This window comes from Pleurodeles waltl, chromosome 11 (genome assembly GCF_031143425.1).
Source record: "Pleurodeles waltl isolate 20211129_DDA chromosome 11, aPleWal1.hap1.20221129, whole genome shotgun sequence".
Taxonomy (NCBI): domain Eukaryota; kingdom Metazoa; phylum Chordata; class Amphibia; order Caudata; family Salamandridae; genus Pleurodeles; species Pleurodeles waltl.
Window position 1 is genome coordinate 867,371,648 of NC_090450.1, and position 27,201 is coordinate 867,398,848.

General features: G+C 45.9%; 1 protein-coding gene across 1 annotated transcript in view; it reads left to right on the forward strand.

Moving 5' to 3' along the window:
- LOC138265155 (sodium-dependent serotonin transporter-like) overlaps window positions 1–27,201 on the forward strand; it is a 590,345-nt gene that overhangs the window by 43,309 nt on the left and 519,835 nt on the right. The window contains exon 2 of the mRNA XM_069212703.1: window positions 11,069–11,203. Coding sequence (XP_069068804.1) covers window positions 11,069–11,203 — 135 coding nt within the window. The remainder of the gene's footprint in view (window positions 1–11,068; window positions 11,204–27,201) is intronic.

A 27,201-nucleotide genomic window follows, 5' to 3' on the forward strand; every position in this document is an offset into this window, starting at 1 on the left:
TTCTATTGCAGCAATGATTAAAATCTTCATCAACAGTAAAAGCGCTCTCCACCACTTCAATCCAGTGGTGCTTAGGTGGGAATTCTGTCATGTTGATGATTTTCCGGAATGAAAAAGTCATGCATTTTGGAAATGTCAAAACTTTATTTTTGAGAAATATGGAAATAACGAAATATTTACTATGAAAATATAGTGTTTTCATGGACAAGGTAAGGGGAAAAGGGGCAGATATAAAGGATAGGGGGTGACGTAGATGAGGTCGGGAAAGACGGTAGGAGGGATTAGGCAGAAAAAAAGGGGGGTTAAAGCAGAAATGCGAGCAGCACTAAGGGTACTTAAGAAAAGTGGGGCAGTGAATCTGAGAGGGGGAACCCCCTTAAAAAGGAAACAAGAACAGGAAGTTAAGGGGGAGCACATCCTTAAAAGACTCCCAACTAAGACTACTACGAATAAACTAATATTTTTTCATGAATGTCTATCACCAGCTTGCTATCCTCATCCTGGTGAAAAACATTCATAAAGAAACAATCGGCAAGAATGGTCCATTGAATATAGTTCATAAGAACCATTTTCATTAAGTTAGGATTTTGTCAAAAACACATAGGCCCTCATTAGAACCCTGGCGGTCGGTGTTAAAGCAGTGGTAATACCGCCAACAGGCTGGCAGTAAAAAAAATGGGATCACGACCACGGCGGAAACTGCCAAAACATACAGCCACTTTAACACTCCTACCGCCACAGCGATAGCAACAAACACCGCGGCGGTAACCGCCAACAGACCGGCGGAAGTCAATGTACCACCCACCCCATCACAACCCGCCCATCCGCCATCCTTTCCGGGGCGGTACCAATGCCATCAAAAGCACAGCAGAAACAGTACTTGGAAGGGAAACCACTCACCTCTCGACACTCAACGAAGAACCAGGACGCCATGGAGCCTGAGCTGCAGGTCCTGCCCATGCTGGTCTACCTCCTCATCTACTGTGGCGACGACCACGGTGAGTACTGCACCTAGTACACCGGGGAGGGGACAAGGAAAAAGAGAGTGACACACACACGCAACACGCAACATCCCCACCCTCACCCACAACACCATACACACAAACACATGCATCAACATTACATTTACACACCGTAACCCTCTGGAAGAACACAAGGACAAAAGGAATAGAGTCAAATCAGTGATATTTTAAAAATATCAGATATAGGTAAGAATTTTAAAAACAGTATTTACAAAAATATACAATATGTACATAAGGCGGTACATTGTCCACACAAAATGTTGGTGGGCTACTGGGCCAAAACTCATAGGCCAAGCCCACACTTGACTCCTGCCTCAATATGGAGAGAACACTGCAGGGGCATCAGGTCGAAAACACATAGGCACCTCAGGGGGAGGTTGAAGGGGGGTGCACCTCAGCCAGAAGATGGTAAAATGCCACTTCTCCTGGAGGGGGCTCCATGCCCACAACGATGTCCTGGGGAGTGCACGGCCATAATCTCTCAAGTGGGTTGGTTGCCCACTGCTTGGTCCTGGGGAGTGCAAGGCCACAGTCTCTCAAGTGGGTTGTTTGCCCACTGCTTGGTCCTGGGGAGTGCAAAGCCACAGTCTCTCAAGTCTCTCAAGTGGGTGGTTTGCCCACTGCTTGGTCCTGGGGAGTGCAAAGCCACAGTCTCTCAAATCTCTCAAGTGGGTGGTTTGCCCACTGCTTGGTCCTGGGGGAGTGCAAAGCCACAGTCTCTCAAGTGGGTGGTTTGCCTACTGCTTGGTCCTGGGGAATGCAAGGCCACACTCTCTCAAGTGGGTGGTTTGCCCACTGCTTGGTCCTGGGGAGTGGATGGCCACAGTCTCTCAAGTGGGTGGTTTGCCTACTGCTTGGTCCTGGTGAGTGCACGGCCACACTCTCTCTAGTGGGTGCCGGTTTTCCACTGGTTCTGGAGGGGGCTTTGTGCCCAGTGTGCTTTATCCTGCCAAGGATAGGGTGAGTGGATGCCTTCTTCCACTGGTTCTGGAGGGGGCTTTGTGCCCAGTGTGCTTCATCCTGCCAAGGATAGGGTGAGTGGATGCATATCTCCACTGGTTCTGGAGGGGGCTTGGTGCCCAGTGTGCTTCATCCTGCCAAGGATAGGGTGAGTGGATGCACATCTCCACTGGTTCTTGAGGGGGCTTTGTGCACAGTGATGCAACACTTGGGATGTGGCAGTTCACAGTCCCTCACCTGGGTGTCTGAGGCACAAGATTTTCAGGGACCAGGTTGCTTGATAGTCCATGGAGGCAGGCTAGACTCCATCCGGCGACGGCTACGGCTGCAAACTGGTGGTAGTGCCGGGGCTGGAGGGAGGCTCCAGTCTTTCTCCTGCAGCCTCGGACAGCTGCCCACTGGGGCTGCTGCTGCTGACAGTAGTGGTGCTTGCGGCAGTGCAGGTGGCGGGGCTTGCGGCGGTTTTTGCGGCGGTGCTAGCGGCAGGGCTGGCGGTTCTGCCGGTAGCCACCAGGCCTTCACCTGCAGCCTTGGACGTCTGAAGTGCCTTGGCTGGTGTTTTCTGCCCCTTCCTCACCTTGGCAGACCTTGGGTCTGGCAGCTGGAGTCTTTGAGGTGGCCTTGCTGGGTGGTTGTGGCTCCTTCCCCTTGTTGGATCCTGTCCCCCTCTTCACCTTGCCAGGTGGCAGAATGGTTTTGGCCTTGGCATGGGTTGGTGGCACACTGGCTGGGCTGACAGGTGCCCCTTTGAGCCTTTGATAGCTACAGGAATCACAGCGGACGACGATTTGGTGGCTGAGGTGCTGGGCTGGGTTCTGGCCACCCTGGCCCGAGGGGAAGGATGGGGGTAGGAGGGGTAAGCAAGAGGTCAAAGTTGGCAAGGAAAAGCTTCTTAGGGACACTGGGGCGGGAAGAGGGAGAGGGTTTGGGAGTGGAGGAAGAGGGAGTGGTTGTAGGGGGGGGTCTGTCTGCTGAGTTTGGGTGCAGGGGCTGGATGCTGTTGTGAGGTGGATGGCTGTTGGGTGGGTGGGTACTTACGTTTGTGTACTTTGGGAGGAGGGGTCACAGACACACTGGGAGAGGACACAGGGGACGTGTGCATGCATGTGGGGGTGGTGACTGCTAGTGAGGGGTGTGGTGTGCTGGTGATGGAGGTAGTGGATGAGGATGTAGTGCATGCAGGTGTGAGTGGAGACGCTTCTGGGAGAGAGGAGGAGGAAGAGGAGGAGGACACATTGGAGGCAGTGGATGTTGGTGTGTCTGCATGGGGATGGTGCTTGTGTGAGTGCCTGTGAGATGAAGTGTGGTGCTTGTGTTTGCCTGAGCCACCTTTGTGTGGTGAATTGGGTGAATGCTGGTCTGAAGGTGTGCTTGGAATAGGTTGAGGTTGAGGGGATTGGGACTGGGTAGAGGAAGTTGGAGGAGGGAGGCTAGAGACAGGGACAATGGCTGCCATCAGTGCTGAGGCCAGAGCCTGAAATGTTCTCTGTTGGGCCGCCATGCCAGAGTGAATGCCCTCCAGGTATGCATTTGTTTGTTGCAAATGCCTCTCGACACCCTGGATGGCATTCAGTATGGTTCACTGCCCAACAGGGAGGGATCTCAGGAGGTCAATAGCCTCCTCACTGAGGGCAGCAGGGCTGACTGGGGCAGGGCCTGAGGTGCCTGGGGCGAAGGAGATGCCCACCCTCATGGGTGAGCGGGCACGGGAAACACGCTGCGGGGCTGCTGGGAGGGCGGTGCTGGTAGGGGGGATGGCAGTTGTACCTGTTGTTGGGGTGGGCACAGAGGTGTCTGCCACCACCAGGGAGCTTCCATCGGAGGAGGAGTAGCTGTTTGTGGTGTCCCCTCCTGTCCCCGTGGTGTGCTCCCCTCGCCATCCGTCCCACTGGTGCCCTCACAGTCGGTGGATTCGGCCTCCAGGCCCATGTGGGATGCAGCTTTCTCCGTCGCCGGTGCCTACACTCCTCCGCCAGATGATGCTAATGCACACAAAGACAGGGAGACAAAACAAAAAGGGTGGGGGAGAGACAGAGGATACACTTGGACTTGGTCAATGCCAGCAACAACACTAACGTTGGCGTACACAACACACAGGGATCAGCCCTATGCACTAGGCCATGCACTACCAGTTACTAAGATACTCACCAGCCCATGGGGTACAATGCCTAACGCCATTAGCTGCACACCTGAAACCCACAGAACCTTGCCCAGTAGTAGATGCCCACTAACACTATTGGGGGTGGAGTGCTTCAGAGCCTGCCCAACAAGGGACCTATCCTGCCATGTTCGCCCTGGCCTAGGAGCACCCACAGCCCACATCCCCCACCCAGGTAAACCTTAACACGCACACAGTCATGAATCTGAATCTGTACTCACCCCCTTGTGGCTGCTGTGATGCCTTCAAACGCCCATCCAACTCCGGATAGACCATCGCCAGGATGCAGAACATCAGGGGGGTCAGGGTACGACGGGCACCCCTTCCTCGTTGGGAGGCCAGCCCCAGCTGGGCCTCCGCCGTCTTCCTTGCCCAGCAGCGCAGGACCTCCCATAATGGAGGACATTATCCCTGATAATGGAGGACAGGATGTGTACAACGGAACTACACTGATTCAACAGTACTTCCAGTGACACACAGGTAAGACACTGTAACTTCACCTTCCATTGCAGTTTTGTGTTGGACATTGAACATGGCAGCCTGATTTCCCTATTTCTATGGCCACTTACTGTACCCTATCTTCAGATATCTGTGCCCCACTCTGGCTCCTGGTGTGTTTACTGCTGCCCACTACATGTCATACCGATATAAATATTACAGTAAATTTGAATTGCAATCCTTACAGCTTGTTAAACTAATACATATTTCAAACAATTGACAGACTCCATACTTGTAATAGTTCCAAGGGTGTTTATTTCAGTGCTGAAAAGTAAATAGGGATGTGCAATGGGCTGGGTTGATGATGGAGGAAAGTCCAGGATAGAGTTCAGTCTATTTGAACTCCGGTGCATTGTCCAAGGTGGCATAGGAAGTGGAGCAATGTCAGTTCAAGGTGGACAGGGTGACAGAGTGGGACAGAAGGGTGACATTCAGGGGAGTCTTATTTCCTGGCAAGGGTCTTGGCAATGTTCTCTGGCTTCTGCCTGGATCGCAGGGACCATTTGCCGCGTGGTTCTCTTTCTGCAGGGGGAGGGGTGCTGGTGACCTATTGTTCTTGTGGCGGGGCCTCCTGTCCACTAGCATCGGCGGAGGTGGAAGGTTGTTCATCAGTGTGGCTAGTGTCAGGGGCCCGTTGCTGTGCCACTGCCTCCCTCATGGTGTTGGCCATGTCTGCCAGCACCCCTGCAATGGTGACCAGGGTGGTGTGGATGTCCCTCAGGTCCTCCCTGATCCACAGGTACTGGACCTCCTGCAGCCCCTGGGTCTCCTGCAGCTTGGCCAGGATCTGGCCAATGGTCTCCTAGTAACGGTGGTATGCTCCCAGGATGTTGGTGAGTGCCTCGTGGAGAGTTGGTTCTCTGGGCCTGTCCTCCCCCTGTCGCACAGCAGTCCTCCCAGCTTCCCTGCTGTTCTGTGCCTCTGTCCCCTGAGCCGTGTGCCCACTGCCACTGATCCAAGGTCCCTGATTGTCCTGTGTTTGTGGGGTTGCCTGGGGCTCCTGTAGTGGTGGACACACTGCTGATTGACATGCCCTGATGACAGAGGGATGGGCCCGCTGGGTGGGTGCTATGGTGATGGTTCCTCAGGGGGGAGGCTCTGTGGTGGGTTGGGAATGTGCCTGGGTAACCGACTGTCCAGAGGTCCCTGATGGGCCAGGTTGGCCATCGTGATCCAGGCATGCAGTGCTGCTGTTATCACTGTGGGCCTCTTCTGGGGGGGACTGGATGTGGCTGGCACCTCCTCTCCGGTGACGTTGAGTGGGGGTCCTGTGGGGATGTAAATGCAGTGTTATTTTTCTGCATGTGCCATCTTGTGCATGGGTATGTTTCCCTCTATGGTTGTTAGTACCAAGGCAGCTTTGGGTTGTGTGAGTTGTGATTTGGTTGGCTAAGTGATTGTCACTAGTGTGTATGCTGTGGTGATGGGTGTCCATGCAGGTCTGTGATGGGGTTCCATGCATTGGTGTTGCATGCAGGGCTTGGTATTGGGATAAGTGGGTTGTGATGGTGGGATATATGTGAGGTGGTGGGGTGATGGGGGTGAGGGCAGGGGTAGGTGTTTGTGATGGCATGCAGGTAGGGTGGGGGATATAGTAGTAAAGATTTGACTTACCAGAGTCCAGTCCTCCTGCTACTCCTGCAAGGCCCTCAGGATGCATGATTGCCAAGACTTGCTCCTCCCATGTTGTTAGTTGTGGGGGAGGAGGTGGGGGTCCACCGCCAGTCCTCTGTACAGCTATCTGGTTTCTTGCAACCACGGAATGCACCTTCCCCCGTAGGTCGTTCCACCTCTTCCTGATGTCATCCGTTGTTCTGGGGTGCTGTCCCACGGCATTGACCCTGTCCACGACTCTCCGCCATAGCTCCATCTTCTTAGCAATGGACGTCTGCTGCACCTGTGATCCAAAGAGATGTGGCTCTACCTGAATGATTTCCTCCGCCATGACCCTTAGCTCCTCCTCCGAGAATCTGGGGTGTCTTTGTGGTGCCATGGGTGTAGTGTGAGTGGTGTGTGTGAGGGTGTGTGCTGTGAGGTGCGTGGATGGTTTGTGGGTATGGGTGATGGTGTTTTGAGGCTCAGATTCAGTGAGTGCTCCTGGCTTGTCCCTCTCTCACTTGCCAAAATCTTTGGGTCGTAAAGGGTTGTGGGTAGTGTGTGTGTTTTATAGTGTTGTGGGTGTGTGGGTGTGGTGTGTGTATTTTGAATTGTCCAATGTGGTGATGTTTTGTATGTGTGTGTGTATTTTGAGCACAGCGGTCTGTACCGCCAATGGTTTACCGCTGTTGAATATCCGCTGCGGTGATTCGTGGGTCATGATGCTGTGGGTGTATTTCTGTTGGCAAAAAGGTGTGGGTTTTGGTACCGCCAGTTTATCACTGACCTTTGGTGTGGCGGACTTGTGTGTGTGTCTGTATAGTGGCGGATTTCTATGTGTGGGTCATAATACCTGTAGCGGTATACCGACGCGGTCGCGGTATGTTGGCTGCAGTCATCATGGCTGTATGCAGCACTTACCGCCAATGTGATATTGAGGGCCTTAATCTTTAAAAATTCACATCTACGGTTCCCTATATTGGATTTTTGTTGTTTCGATGTCATTGTAAAGATACAAATATTTCCTATTTCTATAAATTCGTGTAGGATTTTTATTGTACGTAGTGTCTTACTTATTTACTGTATTGGTGTATTTAAATGCTTTACATACCTGTTTCCTGAGTTAAGTCTGCCTGCTCGCAGTCAGTTGCCAAGGGTTGACAAAGCCAAAGTGCTTGCTTTATTTAAAATGACACCCCCTTAAATGGTGATATTGCATCTGGTCTAGGTGGAAGGTATGGTGATTAGTGGATCCAGAACCCATTAGGGGTGTTATGTAATATGAGAGTGTCACCATAAGCATTTCCATCTACCTGAGTATACATATTTATAATTTAATGAATAGTATTTAGTAGTGTGTATGTAATAAAAGTACTTCTTAAAAGATAAAGCACTGACTTGACAGTAATTTATTGAGTGTTGTTGTTGTATGCCAGTGATTTGAGATTGCTAACTCACACTACCTCCTCTGAGAAGGCCTTGGAGTGCTCTACTTCACTACCCTGAGAGAGTCAATTGCTACAGTGCAGTACCTAGTTCACAATCAATTGTGGACCTATTACTTGTAAAGAACTCACGCCCTTCGCAACTAATACCGCAATTTCTAACAGTTGCGTTATGGTATTCTTTGTGACTCAGAGCTGCTCAGGGACAGAAAATGCATGCTTTATAGAACCGCTGGCTGTTGAAACAATCTTTGGCACATTAAGTTAGTTGAAGGTGCGTAGTAGACTCTGGCAATTAGTGGATTTAGGCTCGACAAGAGGAGTTCCTGGTTTTGGGAGGGTGACACCTGGGCTGGAAGACAGGACAGGTTATGGGATAAGGGGTGTATTTTGTTCTGATTTGTTCTATTTTGAGGGATGTTCTTTTTTCTCTCTACTCCTTCTCTCCCCCTCTCCCCCAAACTCACCACTAGCTTCCTTGCTTGCTGCATCGGGGGTCCTGAAGTACAGCACCTTGCAAAATAAGTGTGTGCTTCAATTGGTGGGCTATACTCTTTGTCTGCTTGTTTTGCGCATCAAATTGCTGGCTCTATAATTTCCCCTTGTGATAAGAGGCATGTATCCCTCTGAACTTCATTTAATAAGATGCTTTGTCAAAAAAGTGCTCCAGTTAGAGCTTCAGGCGAAATGTTTTTAACACATAAATGGGGTAATCAAGTTTATGCTAGTTTTTCCCTTTTTTGTGCAAATGAGATTACACCAGACATTCATTGTTCATGCCCGAACGTGTTTCCGAACTCAATGGGGTATTACAGCATTTCAGTAATAGAGTATATCACCTTTTTCGAAATAAGTGGAATGTGGCAAATGTGCAGTAATCAACACCTACCTTTATCAACAAGAAACGTCTACGATAATCTATGGTCAGCATAACCGTTTTCGAATAAATGCATAGTTTTCTGCACTATTCATCTACATTTTAATTGTACCCAAATCTACAGCTGCACTACATTCAGAATTACGATTTAGCTAGCATGTTTGTACTGCAGCCTATGATATTTGAATTACTTAACAGTAATCTTCATTACTCTAATTATTTATTTCTCTTCCCATACTTATGAATTTCAGGCTCTGACTGTTAACATCCTAACTCCCTCCCCAAACCTCCATGAACATCTCAGGCAACACAACCAACCCATATATTCATAATTGCCCTCGCATTTCCTGATCTTAATAAAGCTTTCTAAAAGGCCCCTGATGAAAGAGCAACCAGGTAAGACGCAAGGGAAGTAAATACTGGAACAAGGAAGGAAGAATCAGAGTAATGAAGATTACTGTTAACTAACCCAAACATTAACCCCACAACTTCTTTCTCCTGTAATTCCTTACTTTTGAGGATATAGTAAAGCACCATACCTTCACCAAAAAGATCTGCACACAAATATATTTTCCTAAACTACAACCAACCTGTAATGAGAAATAAATGTAGGAGTAGGCCATTGCCTGAAATTTTCGTGGAGGTAAAAACACGCTTGAGTAGGAGATGCCGATGTTACCAGGCTGAGACTGAAAATCAATAAATAGTAAGTAATGGGGCTAGGAAGGAGGTGAGGAGGCAATGGAATTTTAAATGGTGAGCGGACAGAGAAGGAATTAATCTAGCTGTGTTTGTAGCATGAACAAAGTGTGCTAATACAGTATAAGAGACTGGTTCCTCGTCAATATATATTGTAATACCATAAATGAGACACCCAAATATATTGTATAAGTAATGAAAGTATGCTTGCATTATTAAAAATCTAGTTGAAAGGTCAGTAGTAGCGGTATTTACCACGACCCATATTTATTACGGTTTTGCGTCCCACTTGCACCACACAAGGGGGCGCAAGGAAGACACAAAACCTAAGTGACATTTATTAAGCCATGCAAGGCCACCTTCCGTGGCCCTGCATGGCTTGATAGATCTAGAGTAACGCAAGGTATGGTAAATCGGTGCATTGCGTTACTCTGCAGCACGGAGATGTTCCATGGGTGGAGGCTGGATGTTCCCACACTTCTACCCTTGGATTTTGGCACATTCCAAGATTTATCATCAGTGTAGACCTGGCAATGCGTCAAAATGCTATGGCTTCCCAGGTGACTCGTAATGAGGGGAAATATCTTTATTTTTCCTTGTTTTTTCCTCTTTCCAAATGTGCTTCATTCTGCAGCACACCTAGAAAGTGGAAATTGCCTTCTCTCAGGATTGTTTTTGTGCAGCCAAAAGTGGTCCAGCACTAGGAAAAGACAGGAATGTGGCATATAATGGTAAATATGGCACATTCCTGCCTTTTCACGCAGCACAGCGCAGCAAGGTGGCTTACTGTGTTGCGGAGCATAAAAGTATTATACATCTTCCCCCAGGTATCTCAGACTACGATTACGAAGGAAGTTGAGCTTTGAGGACAACTAATCCATACTGAGTGGTCATATCGCCTCTTTCTTTACCTTAGCCTTACTAGATCTTTGGAATGTTTCTTGTAAAAATGTACTTTACATTTATGTACACTAGTATGCAAATGTGATCAGAGATACACTCTAGGCAGCTATCTCCTTACATTGCATCAATGTCATTTTCCACAAGTGTATCTAAAAGTAACACAATAAAAAGAAAACAAAGAGTACATGCATTATTATCTAAACTTTTTTTGGAAAAGTTGGATTCGGGAGAAATTGGCATTTTTTCATTCAAGTTTGGAAAACTAAAAGAGTGTCTGCAATTGGAGCCTATACGGAGTTATCACACTATTCAATGTTGTGGATAGTAATAAAGAGACCAATTTTAGAGAAGATTTTGTTCTTGATTCTTTCTTTGCTGTGCCAATACTGTGCGACACACCCTTTGATGTGCCAGTGGTGTCATATGGTAGACCGCTTGTGACACCGTTTTTCCCATTTGATTGTCTACTATACGCTGTAAAATGCCTAGGGTAATGGCACAGAGTGATATTCATCCTTCATGACACCAGAAAGCAGGAATAGCAAGGGCAGTGCCAGGGGTACCACATGGAAAGGCAGGTGTAGGAGCTGTTAAAACCGGCCACCCCTAATTAATGCCAACCCTATGTTTGTATTCAACCTACATTCCAAAACTTCCCATATTATGTCCTAAACATTAAGCAACATTTTATCAAAGTATTTGTACACCATAGATCAGTTTACCCAAATTGGACTTCAGCCGTGCAGTTCTTTGGCATGATTCTGAATGGAGAAGCGTATAGTCTAACTAATGAACATGAAAATCTCAGACCGGATCTCAGGTGTTGGTACATATTCAAGCCGATGGGTTTAGGACAATGAAATAAAACTCAAAAACTGATTCTCGTTTTTATGGTTTCTTCTTTCTATAGGCGCCTTTCTGATTCCTTACACATTGATGGCTGTATTTGGAGGTGTCCCTCTCTTTTACATGGAGCTGGCTCTGGGACAATTTCACAGAACTGGGGCAATACCAATTTGGAAGCGAATTTGCCCCATATTTAAAGGTAAGAACTTAAAAGCATGAACATGACTAAAAGTCACGTTCCAGCCTCTAAGAAACGCAACACACAAACATCAGATTTAATGTTGTCTTCAAGAAATGTTACATGCCCTCCTGACTCCCCAAAAAGCAGCCTCCTCTCTACAATCCTGTCCTAAAACACACTCTGAAACTTAAAGAAGGTGTGAGGCACTGTTCTATTCCGGTAACCAAAATCATTCCCGGGCTCAGCTTCATTTCATTTGAATAGGTAAAGCTCATGTGAAGGTCCTCCCCAAAAATTTGCCCGCCACTACCTGTTGAGGCTCAGCAGCATATCACATGATAGGAGCACAGCTGTGGTGATCACATACATAGCCGTAGAACTCTCTCATAGGCCACCCTAGACACCCACAACCTGCCATCTAAGCGCACTAAACTCAATGCAGCAAGGAAACGCTAATCTTCAACAAAGAGATCAGGGCAAATCGGGTGCACTGTTTTCTAGATGTTATAATACAGAATTGAGCAAACGATATTTACACCATGGTAAAGACAGACACAATATTCTATGTATGTTACATGTGCACTACTTCTGATTCCCTTCCACTTTTCTACTATTGTGCACATTTGTACAACTACGTTTGCAGTGAACAAGAGATGTGAAGAGCATTCCTACTTTATTCAATGGCTCTGTGAGATAAAAAAAAAAGAGATTGGGGGGACCTGTACGTTTTAAAACAATTTTAGAGGGGATATACAGGAACCATAATGCCAATTTTTCCCCTGGGTTATTCTCTTCTCAAACATAGTGCCTCCACTTGGCCAACGCCTAAACCCATTTAAATGTGCTGCAAAATGGGCAAAGGCACCGTCACAAACTAAAATATACGCTGCCACGATTGAAATTTATTAAATTACTGCACCCTCCTGAAGTGAGTTAAATGTATTCTTATATTTATCAACTAGTAGCAGAGACACATTTGTATAACTAACAGGGCAAACAATTTGATTAATGTGATCTTTTTCCCAAACGTCGCTGTACTAAAGGAGATCTAAGCCTCTATTTTAAAACATTGTGACCGTTCCTCATAACAACCTGATCTGAGTTGCTTTCATACAATAAATGCTCTTTTCTTTGGAATCAAACACAGTTTCAATCCTACTACCTACATCCCATGATTGATAATTTAATTTCAAAGTGAGAATCTTTCACATCCGTTTAACCTTCTTATCTTTTGTAGTGAGGTGTGTTTTTTCTGCCCCCCTGTACACTGCAAAGTTTGATTACCCCCCCCTGTCTTTACTAAGATAGGGTTTTGCTCTTATCGTGGTAATTATCCAAAACTTTCCCACACAGATCATTCATTCCTCACTTTTTCTCCATACTACCAGAGCGTCATTAGTCACATGAGGGAAAACAAGGGAAAATTAAAGTCCCTCAAAGGTGCCACATTAGGGGATCCTGATTGTTCTCCATGAGATCCTGATTGTTTTCCTCAAACATTTACTTACGGCCCACCTCTCAACCAGGAGCTTTTCAAATGAGGAAGGAAGGTGGTTCACTGAAGCACACAGAAAACTGGGACCTACCATAAACTGCGTTGTGTGTTCACTTTATTACTCTTTGTGTGCTTCATGATTACTTTACACATCGCCTGTAAATTAAGCCGGACTGCTTTTGTGCCAAGCTACCTGAGGGTTAAGCGCAGGTTAATTTAGTGACTGATGGTTCAACCTGACAAGGATTGTGGTTGTTTCTGGAATGTGGCTTCCACCCCCTCAACCAATAAGTCAATTTCTAATACTGTACCTTTGTAGCCAGAAAGCTAAATATATTTAGCTGTAAGACCATCTTCCAACAGTTAAAACTATGGCCCATATTTATACTTTTTTAGCGCCTCATTTGCACCACTTTTTGATGCAAAAGCGGCGCAAACTAACAAAAAACAATTACATTTTGTAAGTTTGCGCGGCTTTTGCATCAAAAAATGGTGCAAATGCGGCGCTAAAAAAGTATAAATATGTGCCTATATTCTTGTGGGAAAAACCACCCAATCCTTCTTTGCCAGGGCTGTGGTCTCAGTGCAATCACAGATACGTGCTTGTATCGAAACATTTTGTTGTATTCAGTAAGGCATTTCCTATTCATTTCTCTGATCTAATAATTCATCTTGGCAAGCTCTTATTAGATTTCACAGACCATTTCATTTCGGGGCAGGCTCAGGGGTTTCATTCAATGGCAGCTGCCAGGCAACAGATAACTAGATCTTATCATTAAGACACTGTGGCCCTCATTACGACCCTGGCGGTTGGCGGAGAAGTGGCGGTCTTACCGCCAACAGGCCGGCAGTAAAGAATTTGGAATTATGACCATGGCGGTTTTCGCCATGGTCATCCGCCACTTCTCCGATCCGACCGCCAGGGCGGTAACGACCGCCGGGCTGGAGACTTGGGTCTCCAGCCCGGCGGCCGTCACAATACCGCTGGCGGTATCACGACCCGGCTGACCGCCATGGATTTCATGGGGTTGGGAACCGCCATGTAATCCATGGCGGTAAGCACTATCAGTGCCAGGGAATTCCTTTCCTGGCACTGATAGGGGTCTCCCCCACCCCACACTGCCTAGTCCCCCCACCCCCCCAACCCCCCTGATAGCCCCCCAAAGGTGGCAGGAACCCCCTCCCCACCCCCAACATTCATTCACGCACCCCTCCTCACCCCCACCCCCACCCCCAACATTCATTCACGCACCCCAACACGCACACACCCCCAACATTACAACACCCCCCACCCTACACGCATACAGACACACCCGATACTCATACCCGCACACATGCCAAAATACATACCAACACACACACAGTCATACACGCACACATACTCACAGACATACAAACAGGCAGACACGCGCACATATTCAGCCACACAACACCCCCGCATTCATTCACGCACTCACACACCCCCTCAACACACTCACACGCACACCCCCATGCATGCACACAGAACACAACACTCCTCCACCCCCCTCCCATAACGGACGATCAACTTACCTGGTCCGTTGATCCTCCGGGAGGGGACGGGATCCATGGGGGCTGCTCCGCCGCCAGCACCCCGTCAACAGAACACCGCCAAGCCGAATCACGGAACGGTGGAGGTGGAGCAACCTCCACTTCCCCGCCAACCGCCAGTATGGCTGCTGGCGGCTCTCCGTCCGGAAAAGGACGGAGGGCTGCCAGCAGTCATAATTCGCTGAGCGGAAGACCGCCAGCACTGGCGGTCTTCAGCACGGCGATCCCTCGTCCCTTGTGAAAAGACCGCTGAGGTTGAAATGACCACCTGTATATTGAAGGCAGTTTCCTGACAAAATAAGGTATAGTTGATCTATGTTTTCTGTATGCAGATTAGGATCAAATTAGCAATTAGGCACGGACCCCAACAACACTCCAGAAAGCTTCCTATCAGGAAGGGTAGTTCTCTGATTTAATCAAGCATCGAGACAGCCAAAACCTAAAGGATAGGGCTCTGCAAGCAAGGCTAGTAAGATAGAAACCGGTGTCACAATTTATTGGTTTACATCTTATTAGTTTTTTTTTACATTTCTTTGTATTCATTCCAAAAATACTACTAGGAATGTCATGCCTCTATTCCTCGGGCTCCTTTTCTTACTGTGCAGAGCTCTACATAGTGTAGACCTACACACAGGTGGAATGGAGCACTTTGTGAAAATACGTTTTTTAAAATCTCTGTCGGAAAACATATTTTCTGTGAAGAAAGCTATTCCCCTACACTTCTAGCAAATCTGGGATGAACTATACCCTCCCCATTCTGGAACGGCAGAGTAAATCTCTACATAGAGGGCAGGAAGGAGTCGGAGAGGAGTTTGACAATGCTAATAACCTAACATGTTTGTGGGCAAAGCAAACCACATATCACCCCATAAGTGGATTTACTACGGCAGACATTTCCTCACTCAGGGCGGAGAAATCCACAGTAGTAAATTAATTTAGGCACACCAGGAATCCCTTTGTGATTTCCTGGCAGGCATAAAAGAGGTGTTTAAAGCCAAACAGCTTTGTGAATAGGCCCCATATTGCAGAAGCACACGCTTATTATAATTAGAGCAATTCCTGTGGTACTCCTTCAAGCTACAACTCTTATTTACCCTCATTTTCATGTTCTACATACATAGGAGAACTTTGTGAAGCCTAATTCTGCCTTAACTATATCAGATTTAGTACGAATATAAAATACACTAAATATATGACATTCATTAAACGAGCAAAGCATCTGGTGAAAGACAATACAAATATTTAGCCTTCTAGCAGAATGTGTGAATGTTATCACTGTAGAACGACAATGTACAATACACAATGTACTAATACCTAACATTAGTGACGATGAAAACACAGCTACTGCAATTTAAAATTTAAAAGTGCAAAAAAAAAAACTCATTTTTTTTACTCATACATCATGCGTAGAATCAGTAAGAATTGCAATGTAATATGAAGCTGATATTAATTTGAAAATGTATAAAACCAAATCATGTATACAGTGAATAAAAACACAATACTTAATAACGGTTCCCCTTTCTACTAAATCATTGACCTACACGGTCTCTTTTCCAGTTTTGCAGTAATGGAAAATCACTCAAAATTGACAAATGATCTGTTTGACAAGCTCTCAGTTTCTTCATTTCATTTAGAGGTGGCAGGCGTGCTGTACGTCGTTTGGAACTACAGCCTGCCTCCCAAGCCTAAACACCCTCACTGGTGTTGAGCTGTCCTCTGACATGGTATCAAGAGGCCCAATTTAAGACGGACCTTTCAGCCATGCCATTTACTTCCTGTCCGCAGCTGTTAGCGTGTCTGACCTTGAGAAGTAAACTTACAAGGGGACGCGAATAGGTCGATTAACCTTTTGACTCACAATTAAGACGTTCCTAGCATAACTCCAGTACACGCAGATCACTAATCAATAATTAATCAATATCATCAATAATCAATGATAATCAATAGCATTAATAATCAGTGGAGTCAATAATTGTCACACACCATGACTTCTATTAACAATGCTAATGTCACGTAAATTACTCTCAAAATCAAATGATAAACATACAGAAACAACACTGGCTGTCCAAATCTGCGAAAGAAACACAATCTAATCAAAGCTTGAACTATTACACATTCTAAAGTTACAGTGCAAGTTAATAACAAGAATAATAGCAAACGATATCACATACATTTAGATTCAGCAAAGAAATTCATCAACGTTATTCTCTATGGCAGACTTCCATTACTAAGGATTCCTTACGTCACACCAGATTAGCATCAGCATGTTGGGCTTCATGCAAAACAATTTAGCAAACACAAATTTGGAGATCATCTAACTATGGCTCTATTAAAATAGTGTGGTTGGTACCTTGAAAGAAAAAGCACGTAGGCATAACAAAAACATGGGTACAAGAATACCTCTCCTCAATTGGATCGGCAAGCTAAGATAGTCTTCGTCATCAGGACATCAGTTCGATCAGCAAGGCATCAGGATTCGGCATCAAAGTCAGAAAAGGCAAAGTCTTTAAGCAATTCAAAAGAATAAAGGTAAACTTTCAAGAAGATTGGGGAGAATGGCACATCTTCTCTCAGCGCAATCCTGTTAAGTTAAATTCCCTAAAACGAATTCCCAAGTCCCTATTGGTCAAGGGATCGCATGTTCACACCTTGTACAATAAAACTAAAACTTCAAATCTATGAATTCTACCACAACACCATTCACAATGTTGCTGATTGGCTTCTCCTGTAATGTCCTCATCATCTGGCTTGTCAGGTAACAATATTGTTGCAGCTTCTACTCCATTCAGTGTCTCTATTGTTCTCCTCCTGAGAAAGTCAGTCTTACACACATTTCACTCATATTGTTACATTTAGCAAGAACAGCATCTTCTAGCAATCGGTTCTCATGAGAAAGACTTTTAGCTACGAGCACATTTAGGCGGTAGGGTGGAAAATTACAGTTTAATTCTCTAAGACAGACATTTTATTAAACGTTTAAGAAATACAGCTTGAAGTGAGGCCGTGCAACTAGGCCAAGACCTCCGCTACGTTAAGGCTTTCAATTAATAAAGTTAATACATCATGCATATCCCTTAATATGACATATTACCACATTAATCAAACATATGCTCCACATTTCATATTAATAAGCCAATAATAAGTATACTTCATGAACATTGACAGCCACTCACAGTGATCACATTTTCAAATGTGTGAATTATTTTTCTACGTAATTACATTTTCTACGCAAATCCATTACTCATAATACATGAAAACTCATTAAAAATGTCTACTAAAACATTTGCACTAGCACAGCTATCATGGAAAGCATGGAGGTTCCAGATTGGATAAACAGAAATGCCCCACTCATTCGGGAGAAAAGCCTCAGTGTGCCAGAGACAATGATTTTTTGTTTAGCAAAAACAAATATACTTTGGTAACTGAGTTGGACTAAACTAATAGCAGTACCTTTCATTTATTCACCAAAAGTCATCTAGTATTCAGATCAGAATTTTCGTTTACATTTGCTGCAAGAAACTTATTGTAGGGCTGCAATGATAAGATAATCTTAATAAACAATGTCCTGACAGATGCAAAGGAGAATGTTTGAGAACCCATTGTTTCAATAGGGACCATGTTGGAAGTGCATAATCTCACACCATACATACACATAGGGCCTGATTCTAACTTTGGAGGACGGTGTTAAACCGTCCCAAAAGTGGCGGATATACCACCTACCGTATTACGAGTCCATTATATCCTATGGAACTCGTAATACGGTAGGTGGTATATCCGCCACTTTTGGGACGGTTTAACACCGTCCTCCAAAGTTAGAATCAGGCCCATAGTCCTCTAACAAAGTTTTTCTCAGAGCCATGTGAAAAACAAGAGAGACAGGCTGTACTTCATAGTATTTCATCATTATCAATGTTAGCCTTTCCTAATAACTACCAGTGAGTCACCTTCCATGGGTTCACGTCCACAACCCAGTTTCTACTGCTATTATTTTGGCGCCATACCTGAATAACGTTACATGCCACTGCTCTGCTCTTTCAGAGACAGACATCTACAACTATGCTTTATTCCACTCTACACCTTACGCTATTCTCAATATGCTTTCGTCTGACAGAATGGAATCAAGTGAGTCCGACATAAGTTGTAACACCCCTACTTAATACTCCACAAGTTAAAGTCGACTGCTACTAAGTGTACAAAGTTAACTAATGTTTTCTTTGTGCATAGCTAGGTGCCATTTTGCACTCTCCTTTCAGGGGCCACAACTGCCACCGTTTTAACTCTTGAAATGTAAAGCAGGAGGCTGTATATATTGTCAGAAAATGCCTCTTTTTGGCGTAGTCATTGCACAGTTTGAAATGATGCTGCTGTCATTTTGACTCTGTGCACTAGGACTCATAACTAGGCCCCAATGTATGTGTTCCGACCTCTAAAACATGTCAAATGTGGTTGTGCTCCTGATTGGCACATTTCATATACCTATAAGTCCCAAGTATATGGATCTAAGTGTACACAAGTTGTTAAATGTTTCTAGTAAACTGAAGCAGATATTGTGCCACCACTAAAGTGACAATGCATAGCATGTCGCTAGGCCTGCTCCTGCAGATTGGATTTGTAGTTTTAAAAATTAAATAAACCTTTTGCCATGTCAGAACCTTCCTTTTTAACAGTTATAACTCACCCCTAAGGTCGGAACTGAGGGCCAGATGTATCAAAGGGTTTTACCCATTCTGTGTCTATGGGAAAATGTGTTCATACATATAGCCCTAAATGCCCATAGAGCAAGGTGCACAGTATTTAAAAAGTAGGACATGTATATTTTTGCTTTACATGTCCTGGCAGTGAAAAAACCTCCAAAGTATTTTTTCTCTGTGGCAAGGCCCAGCTTCAGTTTGTCAGCGGCTAGAAAATGATTCAAAGACTTATGTTAATAGTAATTTGAAATCCAACTTAATGGTCGGATTTTATATTACTATATTTTGAAAAGAACACTTTTAGGAATTTGTCAATTTGGTGCCTGAGACAAATGTGCCTTTTTGCCAGTTTCCATTGGCATGGAAGAGCTGAATGGCTCCTTGATTAGGTGTGAAGTGGCTCCAAGAGACAAATGGAGGGGAGTGACTTGCCCCTGACAGGATGGTCCTCTGGGATGTACCTAGGAACTTAATCACCATCAAAGGATGCTTACCTTGTCATATTGTCACTGGCCAATGTAGCTCACATCTGGGTCTGCTCCATTGTATTCCATTAGCTAGCCAAGTACCACTCCTGAGGGTGGGGGGCAGGATCTGCTAATTTCCCTAGCCAAATTTCTAGGGTAGGCACGGGAGTTCTGCACAGGGGAAGAAAGGTTCTTCCATCTTGGTTTTTGGTAGAGAAAGGCACTGTTGCAGCACTTTCTGAGTAAAACACACAGGAAGTGCTGTAAAAGTGGTTAGGGTCAACTCTGGTTGGACAGGGAGATGCCAGGAGTTACCCCCATCCACAGGCTGGCACTGGCCATGAATGTGGCACTCTCAGTGCCATCCTCATAGCACCTCTGGAACCGTGGAAGACACAAAAAGGACTTCACTTGCTGTTGTGACCTGTGAGGAGAACCCTAAGTGCTAGGCCTGCTCCCTATTGTACCCAGGACACAGAAGTGGACCCCGAGAGCCAGTTGGGTGACCTCCTGTTAAGCTACATGCACACAAAAGTTCCAATAAGACCACATTCCTGAAAGAGCCCAGCTGACTACTTCAAACTGGACCTGCACTGAAACCTGCTGGTGGGTTCTGTGGAAGTAAATCATGATCCCCCAAGTGCAGTTCCTAAGGTCCTGCAACCCTTGGCTGGTTTTAATGTGTACTTCTCCTTCTCAAACAGCAAAAGCTGGGACTTGAAAACAGTTTGCCAGATTTTTCTCTGAAGAACCAGTGGCAGACCAGGATCACCAATGTACCGAAGCTGCTGATGTTGAATCGGCAGTGGATCCAACTTTCTGGTCTGCCTGCTAAAGTAGGGCTAACTTCCAGAAATATTTTCATGTCTCAACTTAGGGGGCTTCACCGAGAGTGACGCTGAGCTGAAGCCAATTGACTTTGATACCTTCCTTCACAAAGACACCGGACTTTGCCCACTTATAGCTTTCCCACCTTCATTGGCAACTGCATTAAGACCCCGCTTCTCAGCAACCCGCCATCATCGAACCTTGACTGAGATCCAGCTTGCCCCGCTGTTGGCTAGTCAATGACCATAGTTTCTCCAGAAAATGTTCAAGTCTGAAGGTAACTATTTTACTGAGATCAACCTGATACGACCTATGCTCCATCCCAGTCAGCCATAAAACTTACCTTTGTCTTGGACTAGTTCGACCAGTTATAATTTTGGGCACTGTTTTTATGTAAAATTTAAAACAATCATATTTCGAGTTCCCTCATTGGGTTTGTGTTGTTTTGATATCATTTTGTTCAATATTTTTATAAAATGGAATGGGATGTGTAATGCATTGTTGTTAGAAATGGGGTCGTTGGTTGGCAGTCAGGTTACCCTCTGTCCAAGCAAGGACCCTGACTCTAGTCAGGGTAAGTCACACACAATCCAATTTATCCTGTGCCTACCCTCTGGTAGCCTGGCACTGAGCAGTTAGGAGTAACTTAGAAGGCAATATGTAAAGTATTTGTGCAATAAATCATGCAATAACACAGTCTGAACACCACAAAAATACACCACACAGGTTTAGAAAAATATAGAATATTTATCTGGTTAAAATAAGGTCAAAATGATCAAGATTTGATAAGTACAAGTTGAAATACCACTTTAGTAATGATAAATAGAGTCTTTAGTTCTTGAAAAGCAATAAGTGTCTCTTGCAAGCACCAAGTACCTGGTTTGCGTCTAAATTATCCGCAAGGGACTGCAGAGGAGGAGATGTGTGGAAAACTGGGAGGTGTGCATCAGTTTCTCCGGGTGCACACAGATGATGCGTCGGTCTTTTTCCACGCAGCAAGGGCTTTGAGTTGATTTCCGGCACGCAGGCTTGGATCTTCTTTGGGTTGCGGGGTATTTGGACACCCCGGGGATGATGCGGAGAAATCCTGTGCATGCAGGACGTAGTCACAGGAGCTGTGTCGATCCAGTGGGCGATGCGGGGTAATGTCTGTCGCACTGCAGGTGTTATGTCGATTCTTCTTGCAGGAAGTTAGGCTGCTTCGTTCCTGCTCTGCTATGCATCAATCCAGTGGGCCGTACGTCAAAGTTCCGGTTGCAATGCTGGCACTGCTTCGATCTCCACTCAGGGAGCCAAGCTGCGTCATCCCAGTTCAGCATGCAGTGATTTTCTCACCACGAGGCAGGCTGTCCATCAATTCCAGCAAGTTGTGCGTCGATTTTCACTGCACAAGTAGTTCTTTGCAGAGATGAAGTCTTTTTTGGCCCTGAGACTTCAGAAAACAGGAGGCAAGCCCAATCCTAGCCCTTGGAGAGCACTTCTCAGAAGAGCCAGAGGGCAGCAATGCAGCAGGTCAACAGCAAGGCAACAGTCCTCTACAGCAAAGCAGTCAGGTGAGTCCTTTGGGCAGCCAGGCAGCTTCTCTTGGCAGGTTGCATGTTCTGGTTAAAAGTTTCTTCCCCAGTAGGTATCTTGTCCAGAAGTGTCTGAGTTGGTAGGGTCAGGGACACAGTTTATATACCCAAATGTGCCTTTGAAGTGGGGGAGACTTCAAAGAGTGGCTTGAAGTGCACAAGGTCCCCTTTCAGTACAATCCTGTCTGCCAGGGTCCCAGTAGGGGGTTTGGCAGTCCATTGTGTGACGGCAGGCCACTGTCCTTTGACATGTAAGTGTCAGGCCCTCCACCCTCCCAGCGCAGGAAGACCCATTCAGTATGCAGATGTGTGCAGGTGTGACTGAGCATTATGTGTTTGGGGTTGTCGGAGCGAAATGCACGAAGGAGCTGTCAACTAACCCAGCCAGACGTGGATTGTAAGGCACAGAAGGATTTAAGTGCAGAGAAATGCTCACTTTCTAAAAGTGGCATTTCTGAAATAGTAATATAAAATCCAACTTCACCAGTCAGCAGGATTTTGTATTACCATTCTGACCATACTAAATATGACCCTGTTACTCCTTTCAGATCAGAATGTACCACTCAAACGGTATATGAGGGTAGCCCTAATGTTAGCCTATGAAAGGAGCAGGCCTCACAGCAGTGTAAAACGATTTGAGGAGTTTTACACTACCAGGACATATAACTACACAGGTATATGTCCTGCCTTTTACCTATATAGCACCCTGCCCTATGGGTTACCTAGGGCCTACCTTAGGGGTGACCAATGTAGAAAAAGGGGAGTTTAAGGCTTGGCAAGTACTTTTAAATGCCAAGTAGGAGTGACAGTAAAACTGCACACACAGGCCTTGCAGTGGCAGGCCTGAGGCATGATTAAGGGGCTACTTAGGTGGGTGGCACAATCAGTACTGCAGGCCCAGTAGAGCATTTAATCTACAGGCCCTGGGCGCCTGTAGTCCACTTTACTGGGGACTTACAAGTAAATTAAATAAGCCAATTGGGTATGAGCCAATGTCACCACGTTTTAAGGGAGAGGGCATATGCACTTTAGCACTGGTTAGCAGTGGTAAAGTGCGCAGAGTCTTAAAACCAGCAAAAACAGTTTCAAAAAAGTGGGGGAAGGTAGGCAAAAAGTTAGGGGTGACCACCCTAAGGCTGTCAGGTCTAACAGTTGTATTTTAAACATTTTAACTTGGTACTTCTAAATGCTTAATACTGGCTAGTACCTGTCTGCTCTGTGCCACAGCTACCAGGAGTTGAACTCAAGTTTAAATTACTGAACCCTTTACTAGACCTAACAAGGGTAGTGACATTATTACTCCTACCATACACACAACTAATAATCCACTTTTTCATAAATATAGTGGACAAATTCTGTTGTTACTGTTCAATCGACAAGGTACACAGGCTGTCATAAGACATTCACATCACAAAACTGTTAGTAAAAAGCAAATACATTTCCCCTTCAGTTGACAAGAGCTGTTTAGTATGCAGACATTTACAGATATTTAGCTTATTCGAATAACGTAGAATACATTGCAAATTCCTCCTCAGGCAGATGCCGTTGAGTAAATGCTGTTTCCAACAGCATCTTTGAAAAATGACTGAGAGAAAACCTATTCTTTGACCATATATGTAACCTCTCTTAGCTGCATTAATACATATGGGGAAGATGGGATGAAAAGAAAATGAAGATGCAAGCATCAGTGAAGAGAGGGGGCAAGAAATCAGTGGTGGGAACCCCATGGAGAAGGATTGGTAAAAGGGTGAAAACTTTAACTGTTTTAAGGGTTGCTATAGCTTTCTGGTCGGAGTTTCCGCTTCATTCTTTACCCTATGGAACACCTAACACGCATCCAAAAACAACCAATAAAATACAATACCAACTAGATATGCTGGCACAAATACACAGTTACGGTCTTGGTTTACTGCATCACATATGTGACACAAAATATTATTACCAAGAACAAGGTAATACCTGCAACATGCTAGTACCATGGTAACCTTACAATGACGTAATGGAAACAATTTGTTAACTAACAGTGGTCAGCCATTAAAGACTCTGAGCAGGTACTGACCACAGGTGTAACTTTGATCAGCTGAAATGAAGCCCTGAATTGTTGTAGGAAGCGTGTTTCTAGCAGCTTAGACTGATAGAAGGTAGCTATGGCAAAGCAGTTTAGGCTGAACTAAGAGACATGTTAAGCTCCTACTATACCACTTATATCATATGCACAATATCATAAGAGAACACAATACACAGAGTTACTAAAAATAAAGGTACTTTATTTTTATGACAATATGCCAAAAGTATCTCAGTGAGTACCCTCAGTAAGAAGGTAATATATATATACACAAGTTATATGTACACAAACCAAAAGGTAAGTAATAGCAAGAAAAGTAATGCAAACAGTGTAGAATCACAATAGGTTGCAATAGGACCACATAGGTATAGGGGCAACACAAACCATATACTCCAAAAGTGGAATGCGAACCATGAATGGACCCCAGACCTATGTGAGCTTTTAGAGGGTCACTGGGACTGTAAGAAAACAGTGAGGGTTAGAAAAATACCCCACCCCAAGACCCTGAAAAGTAGGAGTAAAGTACGCCTACTACCCCCAGAGAGCACAGAAGTCGTGATAGGGGGATTCTACAGGAAGAACAAACACCAGCAATGCAACAACAGTGGATTTCCAGACCTGAGGACCTGTAAGACAAGGGGACCAAGTCCAATAGTCGCAACAGTGTTGAGAGTGGGTAGGAGCCCAGGAAATGCCAGCTGAAGATGCAAGGAAGCTGCCACCAGTTATAAGAAGCTTGGAGTTCTGCAAGAAAGAAGAGGACTAGGAACTTCTCCTTTGGAAGACGGATGTCCCACGTCAAGTTGAAGCTTGCAGAGGTGTTCCCACGCAGAAAGACCACAAACAAGCCTTGCTAGCTGCAAGGGTTGCGATAAAGGTTTTTGGGTGCAGCTGTGGCCCAGGAGGGACCAGGATATCGTCTTTTGGAGGAGGAGACCGAAGGGGTGCCCAGCAACTTAGGGAGTCCTCACAGAAGCAGGCAGCACCCGCAGAAGTACCCCAACAGGCACTTAGAAGAAAAGTGAACTGGAGTCCATGCGAAGTCACAAAAGGGAGTCCCACGATGCCGGAGGACAACTCAGAGGGTTGTGCACTACAGGACGGAGTGCTGCGGACCCAGGCTTGATAATTGCACAAAGGAAATCCTGGAAGAGTGCACAGGAGCCGGAGCAGCTGCAAATCACACGGTACACAGCTTTGCAGTCTAGCGTGGGGAGGCAAGGACTTACCTCCACCAAACTTGAACTGAAGAGTCACTGGACTGTGGGAGTCACTTGGACAGAGTTGCTGTGTTCCAGGGACCACGCTCGTCAGGATGAGAGGGGACCCAGAGGACCAGTGATGCAGTCTTTTGGTGCCTGCGTTAGCAGGGGGAAGATTCAGTCGACCCACAGGAGATTTCTTCGGAGCTTCCTGGTGCAGGATGAAGGCAGGCTACCCCCAGAGCATGCACCACCAGGAAACAGTCGAGAAAGCCGGCAGGATTAGGCGCCACAATGTTGCTGGTAGTCGTCTTGCTACTTTGTTGCGGTTTTGCAGGCGTCCTGGAGCAGTCAGCGGTCGATCCTTGGTAGAAGGTGAAGAGGGAGATGCAAAGGAACTCTGGTGAGCTCTTGCATTCGTTATCTGAAGAATTCTCCAAAGCAGATACCCTAAATAGCCAGAAAAGGAGGTTTGGCTACCAGGTTAGGAGCATTGGCTACCAAGAGAGGTAAGAGCCTATCAGAAGGAGCCTTTGACATCACCTGCTGGCACTGGCCACTCAGAGCAGTCCAGTGTGCCCCCAACACCTCTGTTTCCAAGATGGCAGAGGTCTGGGACACACTGGATGAGCTCTGGGCACCTCCCCTGGGAGGTGCAGGTCAAGGGAGTGGTCACTCCCCTTTCCTTTGTCCAGTTTCACGCCAGAGCAGGGCTGGGGGATCCCTGAACTGGTGTAGACTGGCTTATGCAGAGATGGGCACCATCTGTACCCATCAAAGCATTTCCAGAGGCTGGGGGAGGCTACTCCTCCCCAGCCCTTCACACCTTTTCCAAAGGGAGAGGGTGTAACACCCTCTCTCAGAGGAAATCCTTTGTTATGCCTTCCTGGGCCTGGGCTGCCTGGACCCCAGGAGGGCAGAAACCTGTCTGAGGGGTTGGCAGCAGCAGCAGCTGCAGTGGAGACCCCGGAAAGGCAGTTTGGCAGTACCCGGGTTCTGTGCTAGAGACCCGGGGGATCATGGAATTGTCCCCCCAATACCAGAATGGTATTGGGGTGACAATTCCATGATCTTAGACATGTTACATGGCCATGTTCGGAGTTACCATTGTGACGCTATACATAGGTAGTGACCTATGTATAGTGCACACGTGTAATGGTGTCCCCGCACTCACAAAGTCTGGGGAATTTGCCCTGAACGATGTGGGGGCACTTGGCTAGTGCCAGGGTGCCCACACACTAAGTAACTTTGCACCCAACCTTCACCAGGTGAAGGTTAGACATATAGGTGACTTATAAGTTACTTAAGTGCAGTGGTAAATGGCTGTGAAATAACGTGGACATTATTTCACGCAGGCTGCACTGGCAGGCCTGTGTAAGAATTGTCAGAGCTCCCTATGGGTGGCAAAAGAAATGCTGCAGCCCATAGGGATCTCCTGGAACCCCAATACCCTGGGTACCTCAGTACCATATACAAGGGAATTATATGGGTGTACCAGTATGCCAATGTGAATTGATAAATTTAGTCTCTAGCCTGTTAGTGACAAATTTGGAAAGCAGAGAGAGCATAACCACTGAGGTTCTGGTTAGCAGAGCCTCAGTGAGACAGTTAGGCATCACACAGGGAACACATACAGTGCACATACTTATGAGCACTGGGGCCCTGCCTGGCATGGTCCCAGTGACACAAAGACTAAAACAACATATAAACAGTGAAATATGGGGGTAGCATGCCAGGCAAGATGGTACTTTCCTACAATTGTCCACTTAGAACAGTGCATTTTCATGAGTTCTTCAGCAAGTAGAAAGTCCAGGAAGGCTTCAGCTGGAAAGGGTCCAACTTGGCAGAAGGATCGTTCAATTTTGCAAGGCAAAGTTATGCTTAAATATTTTCCCTCAGACACAGGGACACAGGCAAAAACATGTTATTAAAAGCCAGTTACTCTCCAGCTCATGTACAATTCACTCTTGGTTATATTGTACACACGCCTGAAGAAAAATCAATCTTTGTAACGGGTGTCCCTGCGCTTTTTGATTTTTATGCACCTGGATAGCTGGAGTTTTTGACCTCTGACTAGTAAGACTACTATACAGCACCTCACTGGATGAGTCTTATCTAGAACATG